The sequence below is a fragment of the Pyxicephalus adspersus genome, chromosome 1 (genome assembly GCF_032062135.1).
Source record: "Pyxicephalus adspersus chromosome 1, UCB_Pads_2.0, whole genome shotgun sequence".
Lineage (NCBI taxonomy): Eukaryota > Metazoa > Chordata > Amphibia > Anura > Pyxicephalidae > Pyxicephalus > Pyxicephalus adspersus.
The window spans coordinates 175,248,412-175,262,754 of NC_092858.1; the positions used below are offsets into that span (position 1 = coordinate 175,248,412).

At 40.3% G+C, this 14,343-nt stretch overlaps 1 protein-coding gene across 1 annotated transcript in view; it reads right to left on the reverse strand.

Moving 5' to 3' along the window:
* Window positions 1–463: 463 nt before the first annotated feature.
* The window catches only part of ATP6V1A (ATPase H+ transporting V1 subunit A), a gene marked incomplete in the record, with an annotated part of 44,186 nt that continues 30,306 nt past the window's right edge, over window positions 464–14,343 (reverse strand). Inside the window, 8 exon segments of the mRNA XM_072398433.1 lie at window positions 464–3,947; window positions 5,364–5,535; window positions 6,099–6,193; window positions 7,539–7,742; window positions 8,378–8,441; window positions 11,203–11,317; window positions 11,878–12,000; window positions 12,089–12,197. Of these exon segments, the coding sequence (XP_072254534.1) occupies window positions 3,855–3,947; window positions 5,364–5,535; window positions 6,099–6,193; window positions 7,539–7,742; window positions 8,378–8,441; window positions 11,203–11,317; window positions 11,878–12,000; window positions 12,089–12,197 (975 nt within the window).

The following is a 14,343-nucleotide window of genomic DNA, read 5'->3' on the forward strand; positions in this document are numbered from 1 at the left end:
GCCTCAGTATTGTGACCCAACTCTTTACAAACAGCCAGGTGGTTACTGAAAAGTGCTGGGTGGTGCGCCCAGCTAAAAAGGGCCGGAGAGAACATTGCATCTTCAAGGTGTTCATTAGGGATAAGGTCAGGGCTCAGCGCAGGACACTCAAGTTCCTTCTTACCAATCTCATCACACCATGGAGCTGGCTTTGTACCCCGGGGCACAGTCACAAGGGAACAGTAAAGGGTCCTCACCAAACTGTGAGCACAAGACTGGAAGAGCACAAATGCCTGCAATGACTTTGTATGATGGAGAACAGAGCTCATTCATTAGGTATCGGATCAACAGGCCATGTCAGGCGACCACTACCATTTGCCCATTGAGTGTTATAGGGGTTTCGGGATAGACCAGAAATGGGCATATAATACAGCAAGTTGTGCAAGGCCATATAAAAACGTTAACACATTTTAAGCATAAGGAATACATTTAAATTTATATTTTATTTTCAAGAATTTTAACAACTTTACACAAATTTCAAGTCATAAAATCAGAGTGCTTTTCTTTCTTTCTTTTTCTTAAATCTCTAAATCTTTTCTTTCATAACTTTTACAGCTCAAAAGAAAAAAAAAAAAAAAAGAATGATACAGCGAACAAAAAAGCTCAACACTAACAACAAAAAACACCAAAAACAAAGAAAAATGATCCAGAAGCTGCATCATCCGACGCCCCCTACAGGAGGCCTGACAACAATACAATAAATACACGGGTTTTCTTTATACATCTGCATCAAGGATCAATAAGCTCCCAAAGCATATATTATTTTTTTTAAGGAATATCTGACTTTAAGGTTGAAGTTTCTACGACACACAAAACAATGACAAATGGATCTACACAGGGAAAAAGGGTTCCTACAGTGAATTGTTACGCATTTACTCAAACACCATCAAGTAAAGGAGTTTAGATGGGACAGAGATCTGGAAGAGAAGCCGCACGGTTCGGACGTTAACATATCAGCCAATCAGAGACTAGATTTTAAATATCAAAGATGCTAAAAACCTATCTGATTGGCTGCTATTGGTTGTAGGACATCACTGCTCGTTGTTTCCTGAAATAAAAGTGCTTTTATTTTATTTTTAACAACCTGGTAACGGATTATGTCTTATTAGTCACTAGTCTTTATTTTTGGTGCATACAATTAGGTATAGGAAAAAATCAGAGGAACACCAAAGTCCAAAACTATTAGAGATAAATGCTTAAATGAAATAAACCAACACCCGTCGAAGGTTATTTATTCATCAAGACTGGTACGAAGAATGGGTGGACTGGTATGAGTGAAAGGAGGGTGAATAAACACTGGATGTACCCATATGTCCCCCATATTAGATATAAGTGCCTGAAGCCTGGATAAAGGGGGGTTCTGTGGGCCCCATTAGTTTATTACCTCTGAACTTCCATAATTAAATACTCCAACTCCTAAACATCCTGACAATCATTTTTTGTTTTACCTATACCGTCCCTGTATTTACTCAAGCGCTCCTTAGACTCATTCTGAGGTCCTCATACTCCAAAGTATAGGGCTTCTATTCAAATCCAAATCTGGATCCAGAGGCCCCCACTCTCAACTTTTCCTTGGGTGTACTTACTTTGTCTCATGCGTTGTGCGGAATTACTGTGCAAGGTGAGCAGCTATCTGGGGGTGACCAGAACACTCACCAACGTGCTCTGAAGACTACATACAGCAAAGGATGTCACTGGGTTATAGGAGGACAAAATCTGATTTTTAGTTTTTCCAGAAAAGCAAAACATCCAAAACAAAATGCAGGTTTAGTCATGTGACTTTTATATGGCCTAATACATGATTTGTGTTCCGTCTAGTTCTGTAAAAAGAAAAAGAAAAGGCAAAAGATAGAACAATGGCTGGCAGATAAAGGTAAGATAAAAACTCAGATGTTATGCTCTGCACAATCTGCAAATGATTCCCTTCTGTAGGTTTGTAGAATAATTCATAGCATAAGGCCTATGCTACAGATGACAGAGGAAGAGGTCCTCTAAAAATGTGAACATCAAATTTCTGAGGGTATTTAATGGTACCTTGTAAATGCCCCTCAAAAATTGGAAATTCATTGGATTTCCACTCTTATTTGAAACTTAAAGTATGTCCTGGGGCAGAGACATAAGGTATGAACTGTTTCCTTGCTTGTGCTGAAAAACCCTATTCAGTGTCCTATCTGAAACTACATTCGGGTTGCTATGAACAAGGATCTGAAGCACGGCACATCCGAGGCAAGTGTTCTCATTGGCCAACAAGTGACTGTCATGGCAGGGCTTAGGCTTCAAATGGAGTCTCTGCAGCTAACTGAAAGCAGAGAGAAAGAACCTAAAAGGTTTTGTGAAAGCTGAGTGCATGGAGTGAAACTTTTATTATTCCAGTGCACAATCACAATCGACACACGTTACAAGAACCCTACCAAAGTGTTGAGATGACAGTTCTGCTCCCGTTAAGGTTTAGCTCATTACTGAGCTACATGGGGCCAGCACTTCCTCCAGCTTGCACACAGGTTGGCATTCCATGGCAAGAGGACCCACAAATCTGCAAAGCCCTTACTACAGTATTAGCAACCCATAATCCTATTACCTTCATAAGGCCGTTCTAACTGTATGGCACTCTGAAGACACAAGGCCAGAAAGCGGTCATACATATCTTATATGAAGAAGACTGCTTTTGGCTTCTGTTTCTGTAGTCAAAAGCGTGAATCTGGCTCACTTTCTATGTGACACAAATGCACAGCTGCCTGTGATACCCACAAGTCTACTGAAAAAAAAGCAGTCGTCTTAGTAAATGACAAGTAGGGAGGGAGACAGTAAATGACAAGTAGGGAGGGAGACAGGACACGCACAGAAAAAGGTAAAAGTGGGCTGTAGGTAGCACCAAACACAAAGGAAATGCACATTACAAGTGCAGCAGATGTTTTCTTCATAGGTTGTAGCTAGAATATCACTCCCGGGTCTTTTTCAACCTCAGAGAAAACCTCAAAGAAGTCACATGGTGTATACATATGGTAAAGAGTGGAAATACAAAGGCTCAGATCACAGAGACATGCAATGAGGTAGGCATAATCAAACACTCGAGCTGTGGTGGAACTACCCCACATCCCAGTACATCCAGCTAGTCCAGTGTTCAACCCAGAAAATTTTTTAAGCCAGGTGGGAAGAAATTGAAGGTAGGTGGCAGCTTCTGTATTGTGACCCAACTCTTTAGTAACCACCCAAAAACAGACGGGTGGTTACTGAAAAGTGCCAGGTGGTGCGCCCAGTTAAAAGGAGCTGGGAGAACAATGCAGTCTTTGCATTCATGGATTGGTAGCTCAGCCAAAGCTAGAGTGTTGCCTGCACCCAATTTGTAAGAGACGAAAAAAAAGAAAGAAATGCAAAATAAACAAAGTAACAAGCTTGGAATGTGAGCAGTGAGGTCTACAGATGTAAATGTATCAGTTAAAGCCAAAGCCCTTCATGATAGATTCAAAGTAACCTTTGGTCGCCTGAATATTGAGAAATAAAAAACAGATTTAGCTGACTAGATTGGTAAAAATAGCTGATTTGGTTCAGGGAGGACGGCAGTACCTCTCTCCCACCTACACTCCATCCGCTTTGAAGGTCAGACTTTCCCTACGTACATTCACCACACTGAGCAGATTATAGCTACACACAGGCGCCAAACACTGGAATGGAACTATCGTTGTATGAAGACTACACAACGTAGAAAGAGTTGATGGAGCTCTGTAGTGGATAGAAAGGAGCTCTGGTCTTGATGCAGTAAGTGGAGGTCTGGGATGATGAGATGGTGGTCACAAGTGATGGAGGAGGGATGGCTCCTAATCTTCCAGGCTGCGGAAGGAGTTCTGCATATCTTCCAGTAACTGAGCATAATCTGCCTTTATCTTGGCTTCTCCATCTTTCACTGGGTCCTAGAAGATCAAAAGAAAAGCTTCAAGTAAAAATGCAGTATCAGTATAGATGGTGAGAAAGCACTGGGCTTTGTAGGGAAGGGTTCACTGTAGTTTTATGGCTGCTCTACTTATGGAGAGATTATGTGACAGGTGGCTCCTTTAACGTGTGTTAGGTGTCCCGGTACACAAAGTGCACTGTAAAGAAAGATCTCCTGATTGCCAAGTCCCAATTCATGGAAAATGCTTTAACGGAAAGTAACAGTGTTGAGGCAGTGGGTTTGCTTATAAACAAACCCACATATTCACAATGGTTGGCTGTCATGGTGGCCACAAGATTGGGATCTGATTAGAGTGGTTCACAATCATTTATGTGTGATCAGTACTTTCAGCTGAACATAATTTGGGTTCTTGGGCTAGGAAATAATAATTTGCAGACTGCGGAACAGAACCAGGTAACTGTCACGCAGAGTAGTACCACAGCCATAACACTATGGTAACTGGTTTACATTAGATTGGCCACAAGGGATATAATTCCTTCACTGGAATGGGTGCAGAAACATTTACAGTAAGTCCAGTAATGTTTTATTTATTAGCAATAGATATCCAGAAATGAAATATGCAAAGGTTATGAATGGATACATGCTACTTTAAAACAAAGTGCAGTTATCTTGCTAATCACCTGCTAGTGACCTAACCTAACCCATGCTTACCCTCTGGTCACATCTGCACATTACTATCTATTAAACAGCCCAGTACACTTCTATTGGTTTGGGTCCCAAGGAGATGATCAGTGATGATTCCCATAGAAGTTTATGGAGCTGTAACGTGCAGGTGAGGCCTTGACAGTGAACATGGGCACCTTTGGATGTAAACAGAAGCAACCACAGACATCAGATCCAGATGTACAAGGATGTTGGTTAGGTTGGGTCAGGAAACAATCTTGCTTTTAGGTGCACTTTTAGTTATGGATAAAGGAAAGGGGCAGAAACTCTCTTAGGCTTTTACTTCTGTTTGTTCCTCTGTTATCCAGGAACGTTTTAGGTATTCTTTATTAAATGCCAAAAATCACTTGTTGGCCAAAAACTGTTCTTGCATTCTCGATTTTGGGATGTGGCAATCTTTAATTGTTGTGTGGTGTAAAATGGTGTAAAATTATATCTTTATTAATCACTGTCACCAGCACAGAAAGTGAAGAAAAACACATTTCTGAGTTATCCCCAAAACAGAAAAAAAAGGAACCTCCCAATTAGAAGACGTGTTGTGGCGACAGCTGTGAGAAGTTACCCTCTATTTTTGGGATTAATTATTCTTTTTAGACCCAATTAAAAATTAAGTGATTGGAAATCTTGGAAGTCAGAGGCCCTAATTCCTTTCTTAATTTTTTGCCGGAATACAATTTAAATGACAATACATAAATCAGAGTTTTATGCTGACCTTGAATTTCATGGAGGAAAGTCTGTAGAGGATCTCCCCCATTTGCTCCCTAATTATAGACCATGTGATCTTGTTGTCACTCTGTGCAGTGGTCTCTACAGCGCGGCGGGCCATGTCGTAGAATGCAATCATGTTGTTCAGCATTCCCACCGTCTTGTAGAAGGGGCAGAACCTGGAAAAAGAAGGAAGAAGAGGTTGGAGGCCACACAGCACACACAGAAATTTCTGAGAATCTCATCCAAATGAAATCATATATTTGATGACAATAATAAAAAAAAATGACGGTATAATTCAAAATTCATTGTATTTAGATTTATTGCTGCAGCAAGGCAGATTTAGTAGCCTGCTAATATTTCTGGGAGTGCAGATCACCTGATTCCCCATTGCAATCAGGGATCCCTCTCGGGATTTGAACCTGGGACCCCAAGTGATGAAAGATGACAGCATTTCTCCCATACAGTCTATATGTTTTAAAGGAAACCTACATACAAACACAGAACAAATGTACAAATTTCATGCATGTAACTATTGTTATGATTAGGATTTGAACCTGGGATTCTAGGACTAAAAGGCGGGTGTGCCAACCATGTTCAAACCACCTCCATCATAAACGAAAACATCTTTAGTCAGTTCTTTACAGACATGGCTCACTCTAAAAAGAAGAACTTTGCTGCCGGGGAATGTTACATGTAACGTAACTAAAGCGCCTTTGCAGATTGCAGGGTTCTTTCTCACCTGTCATATGGAGTGTATCCATTCTGCTGAAGGAAATCATCCTTGATCAGTTTGGCCACTTCCAGAGTGATTTTGTCTGTTTCTGCCAGGGAGGCCTGTAATGTGAAACAACTCAGATTAAAGTTTAAAGATTTTTATTTAAATACCAAAATACTAAATAGTACCCCCTACCCAAGAAGTCTGAATGCATACATCTGACCACTGCCCTTCCAAACTATGCTGACAGATATTAACAATAGTAATGTAACCTCGTTTACCCCAAGGAGCTTGTAGAGAGACAGGAGGTGAAGCATCTGGTGCCAATGGGGTGAGTGTTCTGCTAGTGATGGGGAAGACTCCAATATCACAGGCATGGGCTCCCAACTACCCCACTTCTTGTCATCAAAGCTCTCCCCCTGCCTTCCTCTTAGCTTTGATAGTGGCAAATTCCATAAGGAATAGTGTTCCTTATTTAGAGTTTTTTTTTTTTTTAAAGGTCCTGATCTCTTGTAGTCACAATGGAGGTGAATGGGCAATGTATGCTGGTTTAAAATATAGTGGTCAATTACTTCATTCAAGTGAATGAAATTTCTTATTTCCTCGCTGTGTAAACAAATTACAGAAATCGAAGCACTGTTAGTAACTGAAGAAAATCTGACTACCCTTGTAAAGTTTGTCATTGTCAGACAATTCTTTATAAATAGGCCCCTAGTCCCTAGACTGGGGACATTTTGTGATCAAAGTACTGCAGGGTACTTTTTTTTAAATGAAAAAATATTTACTGCAAGTTGGGCTTTAAATTATAAAAAAGCACAAACTACTGTATTTTATCATGTAAATATTGTCAGGGGGTAATGCAAAAAAAGAACTATTTATTATGTACCAGGACAAGCTAAAGGTGTAAAATGCGTTGAAAGGACATATCTGAAAAAGCCCCCAAGGTCTGCCCCCCTTCACTACCCCCAAATGCCGGGCCATGGTGAGGAGCAAAGTTTTGAAACTTAGTAGTAGGTAAAACTTGTGCGCTCCCTACTATCTCTTTCATTCCCACTGGTTTATCTTATTAGAATGATGGACTTCCTCACTGCCAATAGGAAGAGGCAGAAGGTGGAAAAGAAACAGATACTGGCAAAACCAAAGCCAGATTTTTTTTTACCTAGCTATAGAACTTTAAATAAGCACCTAATAGTTTGTAATTTAAAATTACACATTTATCTGTTGCCATCCTTCGATTTCCTAGATGGCTGCCTAATATTTGATCTGAGGATGGGGTTCTCCTCAGGCCAGCCCCATTATAGTAGCTCTTCTCTACCAAAGGCACCCCAATTGAGAGTCGAGGGTATGTCAGTAGTACTAGAAAAAAACTTTTATTTGCATTAGGTGCCTCACCAAAAAGTGTCCCAGCAAATGACTACTCATGACTGGACAGCAGAGCTCAGGTTTTAAGTTTTGTAGCCTTACCTTTCCTACTAGCTGTACAATCTCAGCCAGGTCTTCTTCTTCCTGCAGGATGTCCTTGGCTTTGGTCCTGAGAGGAACGAACTCTTGGAAGTGCTTGTCGTAGTATTCGTCCAGGGCTCTTGTGTACTTACTGTAGCTGATCAGCCAGTTTACTGAGGGAAAGTGCTTCCTCTGGGCCAGCTTCTTATCCAACCCCCAGAACACCTAAAAGATACAACAGATGGTAATGGAGGTCAGTTCTATGCAATCCTAACGTCCTGTCTTGTTCCTTCAATATTACAGAAGCATTTCTCATTCATGTATTAATTTGTATGACCCACCCTGTCCCTGTAGTTCTCTTTTCTTTGCAAAACAAAAAAAAGCACCTAGATTGTAAGCTCTTCTGGGAAGGGTCCTCTCCTCTCACTGTCTGTCTGTACTGTGTCACTGTCTGTATCTGTCTGTCATTTACAACTCCTTTTAACGTACAGGGCTGTTTAATATGTTGGCACTATATAAATCCCGTTTATTATTAATATTATTATTATTAATAATAATAATATTAATAATATTATTAATAATATTAATAATAAAGTAACCCCATGGAAAAAACAAAGTCCAATAAGATCAGTACAATTAAAACCCCAGAATAGAGAAATGTAAATTGTGGAGGCGATACATCAGCCACTATTTACTTTATAACATAACCCTTATTAAAATAGAGTAGATGATAAAAAAAGAAAGTTAACCGTAGATTGTATTCCACATTACCTGAACGATACCCAATGTTGCAGATGTGACGGGATCTGAGAAATCTCCACCAGGGGGTGACACACTAAAGGGGAGACATTCCACATTACCTGAACGATACCCAATGTTGCAGATGTGACGGGATCTGAGAAATCTCCACCAGGGGGTGACACACTAAAGGGGAGACACAGAAATAATGACTACATATTCCCAACAAGAGCCTAAGAACCATTATATTGGAGGACAACCTCACCTTTGCGAAAAACAATAATGTAACATATAATAGCTGCACGTTAATGTGTAATTAAATGTTAAAGTAGATGTAACCACTAAAACTATCCTGCAGCCTTTTTAACCTAGGTTATTCTTACATTTGCACGGTGGCTCAGTGGTTAACACTCTGGCCTTAACAGCACTGGGTCCGAGGTTCGTATCTTGGCCAGGACACTATCTGCATGGAGTTTGCTGGTTCTCCCTATATTTGCGTGGGTTTCCTCCGGGTACTCCAGTTACCTCCCACATTCCAAAAACATGCAGTTAGGTTATGTGGCTTCCCCCAAATTGACCTTACGACTGTATTAAAGACATATAACTATGGTAGGGACATTAGAATATGAGCCTCTCCTTTGGGGGACAGTTAAGTGACATGACTTTGGACTTTGTACAGCGCTGCGTAATTTGTCGGCACTATATAAATACTGTATAAATACTGCCTTTATTGAGACTATTGAAGGCTAGTGCCAGCATTAGCTGTGGTTGTACCTGGGGTTCCGGCCAATGAGAGCCATCAAATGCCAGTAGTGACAACGATCACTCTAACCAGGAGCAAATTGATGCTTTTCTGCATGTACCTACTATCCTAGTTCCTGCAGCATGGACTGTCTATTAAAAGAACGACAGCTAGTCTGGGAAAAGCAAAGATGACTAGAGCTCCAGCAACATGCACAAAAGGGGGGAATACATCTGGAATAAAACATGTTTATTGATGAATTACTAAAGAAAACAAAATTTCCAATGACCCCCTTAATTACACCTTCCTAAACATTCTGACATTTCTTTATTAAGGGTTTACTTTAAAGCAATCACAAATCCACAAAAAATTTAGGAGCCCCTGCAATTTATTTATTTCCACCCTTGGGCCAAATGTCAATCCAGGATTATTGGTTAACAACACAGTTCTAGAATTATTTGCTGCAAACTGCATACAGCTGTTCCATGCTAGTTGGCCTTCATCAGGACACTGTATAGGAACAAGGGTTTCATTGAGCTGAGTGTTGGGGTTACACTTTCACAAAAAAAGATTAATATGACTTTTGTTTTCAGCCAGTTGTGGAAACGCATAGTTGGTTGCAGAATTAAAATGTCCCTTTAATGTAATTAACAGCATAAAATAGCAATTATATGTGAAATATGATGGTTTGTAATGGAGCTGGAGGTTTCCTATAAACTCTCCATCATTCCTGGCTGCAGTTCCTCAGCCCCCGCTCTGTCCAACATGTCGATAAAATGCTCCCACAAGGTTCACTAGTGCAATCATTGTGTCAGCTCGGGGTGGGGATCTCACACCTCCGCTAACTGCTGAAGCCCCCCTCATAGGCTCGCCAAGACTCTCTTGGCAGCAGGGAAGGCCACTGGCAGAACCCCAAATGCATGATGTGTGACCTGGCACTTATTGCTGCAATGACTACACAGCTGCTTTTACATGGATGTTTAACTCTTTCTACGTCTGATGGACAGACCTGGAGACAGCAGCTGTGTCTATACAGGCCCTGAAGAGTGGTGGGTCCATTTCAGCATTGCTAAATGGATGGACACTGGGCAAGCTACAGAGGGGCAGAAATTGTTTTTGAAGTACACGGGGCACCTAAAATGTCTTGTCCAAACAGAGACCAAAGTGAGTCACTTACACTATTCCACGGCGCCCTAGGACCGTTGGCACTTCCTACACTGCCCTTCTCCAGAAATGTGGAACCAAATGCACATATACTCTCCAATAAGGTATCCCTTTTAGAAAGCATGTCAATTAACTACAATATGTATTGCTCTTCACAAATTCCGAGGAGGCCTGAAGGCAAAACGTGTCAGAAATGTGAGATGTTGTACCTACGTGTTTTTTTTTTCAGTTTTTAAATTTAGGGATCCTCTGTATAGATACAAGTTTTAGAAGGTCATATCTTCCATGAAGTTTTAAATGGGAGTGCTTGATTTAGGTTACACACAATTATGTGAATTGTCTTTGATTTAATACATCTGAGTTTGCCATGAAATAAAACAAGCTTTTTCTACTCTGTTTTTTCCTTATGAGTCAGATAGAGATATACAATGTAATATTGTTATTTTTGTATTTACTTTGTTTCATTAAACTACAGATCAAAGAGATGAGCTGAGTGATAAAGTTATTGCTGAAACACCAGGTTGTAGTAGAAATTCTAAAGAGGTACCGCAGCATGTAAGCTTTAACGTCTTACCATCTTTTCAAGTAGTTTTAATTGTGTTTCTGTGTTCAAAGGCCAATTATATGGAAGCAATGCAAGAACGGTAAGAATATTATCCCCTCCATCTCTTTCTTTGGCTCTACATGTAATCCTTGGCAGGCTTAATTAACCTGCTTGTGTGCAGGGTGGACAAGAGCAGTGCCTGAGGTTGGTAACAAATGTCAGCACTTTAATGATAGTCTTTTTATATTTTTCTGTTTTGAATAATGATCAACATACAAATCAGTGCTGTGTGTGCAACTGCAAGTACCTTTTACAGCCATTTGTTTGATAATCCATCAATAATACCATGGCCAAGGTCAGAAAATCAGAAGATGCTACAGGGGTGGCTGAGGAATGGATACTTTTAGAGACTGTGCATACAGTACCAAGAGAAGACAATGCTCACGATTCTAACTGCTAGGAACTAATGACAAAAGTAGTACCAAAAAAGCACTCACGCTCCGACAATGCTGACCCTGCCCTCCCTCTCAGGGTTTCCCAAACATTTCACACGGCCGGCACGCTCGTAGAAGGAGGCCAGTCGGGCTCCCAGGTAGGCAGGATAACCTCTATCTGTGGACAGAAAAGAAATGTCACCTGGTCAGACCACCTTTGGTTCTGTTGCAGATTTTCAGTCAGAACTCATGTGGGATAAACACATTTCTTTTGGCCTCCAGTCAACAAAAAACAATGTTATAGAACTAGAGAAAAGTGCAGAGAAGAGAAGCTAAACTGATAAGGGGCATTGAGGAGCTCTGTGATAAAGATAGCTTAGCTCAACTTAATTGATACTTTGAGAAGAGGCATTTACAGGGAACATAATTATTTAGCATCAATATATAAATGGTCCATAAAATGACCTTACTGCAAAGGTAAAATTTACCTTAAGGACAAAGGTTCCTGCAGACAAACAGGTTCAACCTTGTAAAAGAAAGTCTTTTTTGGCAGTAATGGCTGAAAATGTGCACTGCTAGGAAGTGATTGTAACCAGCTCAGTTAAGCCAAATGTACAGGATATATATTGGATATATTTGGGCTATAAACATTTACTGTCATGTGTAATCACCATTAATCTTCTCCGTGGGCCATAGCACCGGCTGGAGAAGTTTATAAGAATACTATGATGAACTTACCAGCAGGCATTTCAGCCATACGCCCTGAGATTTCTCGAAGAGCCTCGGCCCATCGAGAGGTGGAGTCGGCCATCATACTGACGTGGTATCCCATATCTCGGAAGTATTCAGACAGTGTGATTCCTGTATGGTATATAAAGGTTAGAGGTCTGAGAGGCACAGAGCTGATGCTGAAGTTATCAGACCATTAGGTGCAGGTATACAGTCTTACCTGTGTAAATAGAGGCCTCTCTGGCAGCCACAGGCATGTTGGAGGTGTTGGCTACTAATGAAGTTCGTTTCATGATGCTCTCCACTTTCCCATCCTTTTCCAACGTCAGCTGCAAAATAAATCCGGACCATGTTATTCAACGTGCACCTCTAACAAGAGATTCTGTTACAAGATTTAAAAACAAGAATTGTACATTTCCCGTCTCCAGAAACCTCTGGCTTAAAACAGGGATTAATAAAGCACATTAGGGCCTGCCAAGAACGACACCTGCTCTTTACTGCCGGCTCAGCACTGACGTTCTGGATAAGGGGGTCGGTATGAGGTCGAAGGAGATAAACCGCAGACACTACAAATGGCAGCATGCCTTGGGGCCTGAAGCCATAATTCTGTGATGAAGGGAAATGCATAGGAGCCAGAGGGCCAATCAGGTTTTGTACTGAAGGCAGCCATTTCTTGAAAAAAACATAAAACTCTAAAAGTAAACATTTTTATTTCTTACTTTTTATGAATTCTGTGTTCTGCTTTAATGTCAGCATTATTAGAAGTCCCATGTTATTGCAGTACTAATTGCTTTATAACAATGAAGAACAATGACGCTGTTTAAATACCTACCTGCTTATAGTAAACCAAAACTGCCTGAAATGTTTGTATAGTAACTGTTCTTTTGTACAGGACCCTGTGGTGAATGCAAATATTTGTGTTCATCTTCACATCTGACATATGACTATGGCAGGGACATTAGATTGTGAGCCCCTTTAAGGGAGAGTTAGTGACATGACTATGGACTTTGTACAGCGCTACATAATATGTTGGCACTATATAAATACTGTATAATAATAATAATCTGTCTACCCAAGAAGCCTCCTTGGGTCTTGCAGTCTACACTGCATTGGTTTAAAGTCCCACCTCCGTCAGTCAATTGTCATAAACCTTACTTACTTAAACCTTAACTTAAAACTAAAACTTAAAACCTTACTTACTTACTTACTTACTGCCCATTCAAATTTGGGTAATTTAGCCGTGGAATTACAGAATGTCGACCTTAGCTCTCGGAGGGAAGTACTCTTAATTTTGGGTCAAGGCTGAGGACCCTGTGTACAGCCTGGCATTGGACTCAAAAAAGGGATCAAAAGGAGTTTTAAGAGTAGTCATTAAACCCTTAGCATACTGATGCCAAATAAAGAACAATGGAATATCAATGAATAATAAAAAAATAAAAATCAGCAATCACCAAAAACTCATATGGTATATGGAACTCTGTTTTGTGCTCCGATTCACAAAAATGATGTTGTGCAACTGGAGAGAAGAGCAATTACCCTGATAACAGGAGCTCAGCTATGAACAAAGACAAGAAAAACTGGTTTATTCTTTCCTGAGAGGAGCCATGCACAGAAAATGTTGCTGTGTATGGTTATATTAAAGGTCCATCAAGAAAACTTGATGCATTTTAAGGTCATTGCAAAACACAGGGGCATTCTTTGGGCCTGGTCTAACGTCCGAATACAAAAAGACTTATTCACAGCAAGAGCTTTGATAATAAATGTCTTTCAATTGAGCTCCAGTGTGCTAGATTCCTTCTGAAAATTCCAAAACAGAATATAACTAGTTAAGATTTATAAGAAAAACACTGTATTTCTCAACCATGGTTACTTGAGCAATGAGCAGTTTGCACCTCCCAGGTCAGTATAAGTGACACCAATGATCTTTTTGGCTATCTGTAAGGGTGACATTCTTCCCACTAGCCAGCAGTGTAAAAAGAATTCTTCCTACAGACCACTATACTAATATATTGTGAGCTGTGGATATAGTAATTTTAGAAGGGGTTCTCTGAAGACGTTCATAACTCCAAGGGTTCACCCATGCTTAAAAGTTTAAGAAAGGCTGCTACAGATTATTGATCTAGGAAGTATGCAATTGGAATAAGGAAGAGTAAACTGGATTGTGCATTATACTGTCACCTTGGCTTTCTTTTTATTCAACACAGGTTTAGGTGTATTAGGATTTTTCGTTTTTTGCTTTTTTTTTTTTTAACCTGAAAATGAAATAGAATTGCTCTGGGTTTTTGGAGTCGTGTTCATACAGCTTTCAATTGCCCTGAACATTGGGCATTATAGAGAATATAGGTCAAGTGCTTACATTTAAAGCTAAACTCAGTGCACACTGAATTCCTCCACAATCCTTATAACCAATCACTGGCATTGCACAAAAAAAAGCCCTTTTTTACTTAACTGAAACTGTTCCACACAACACTCCAA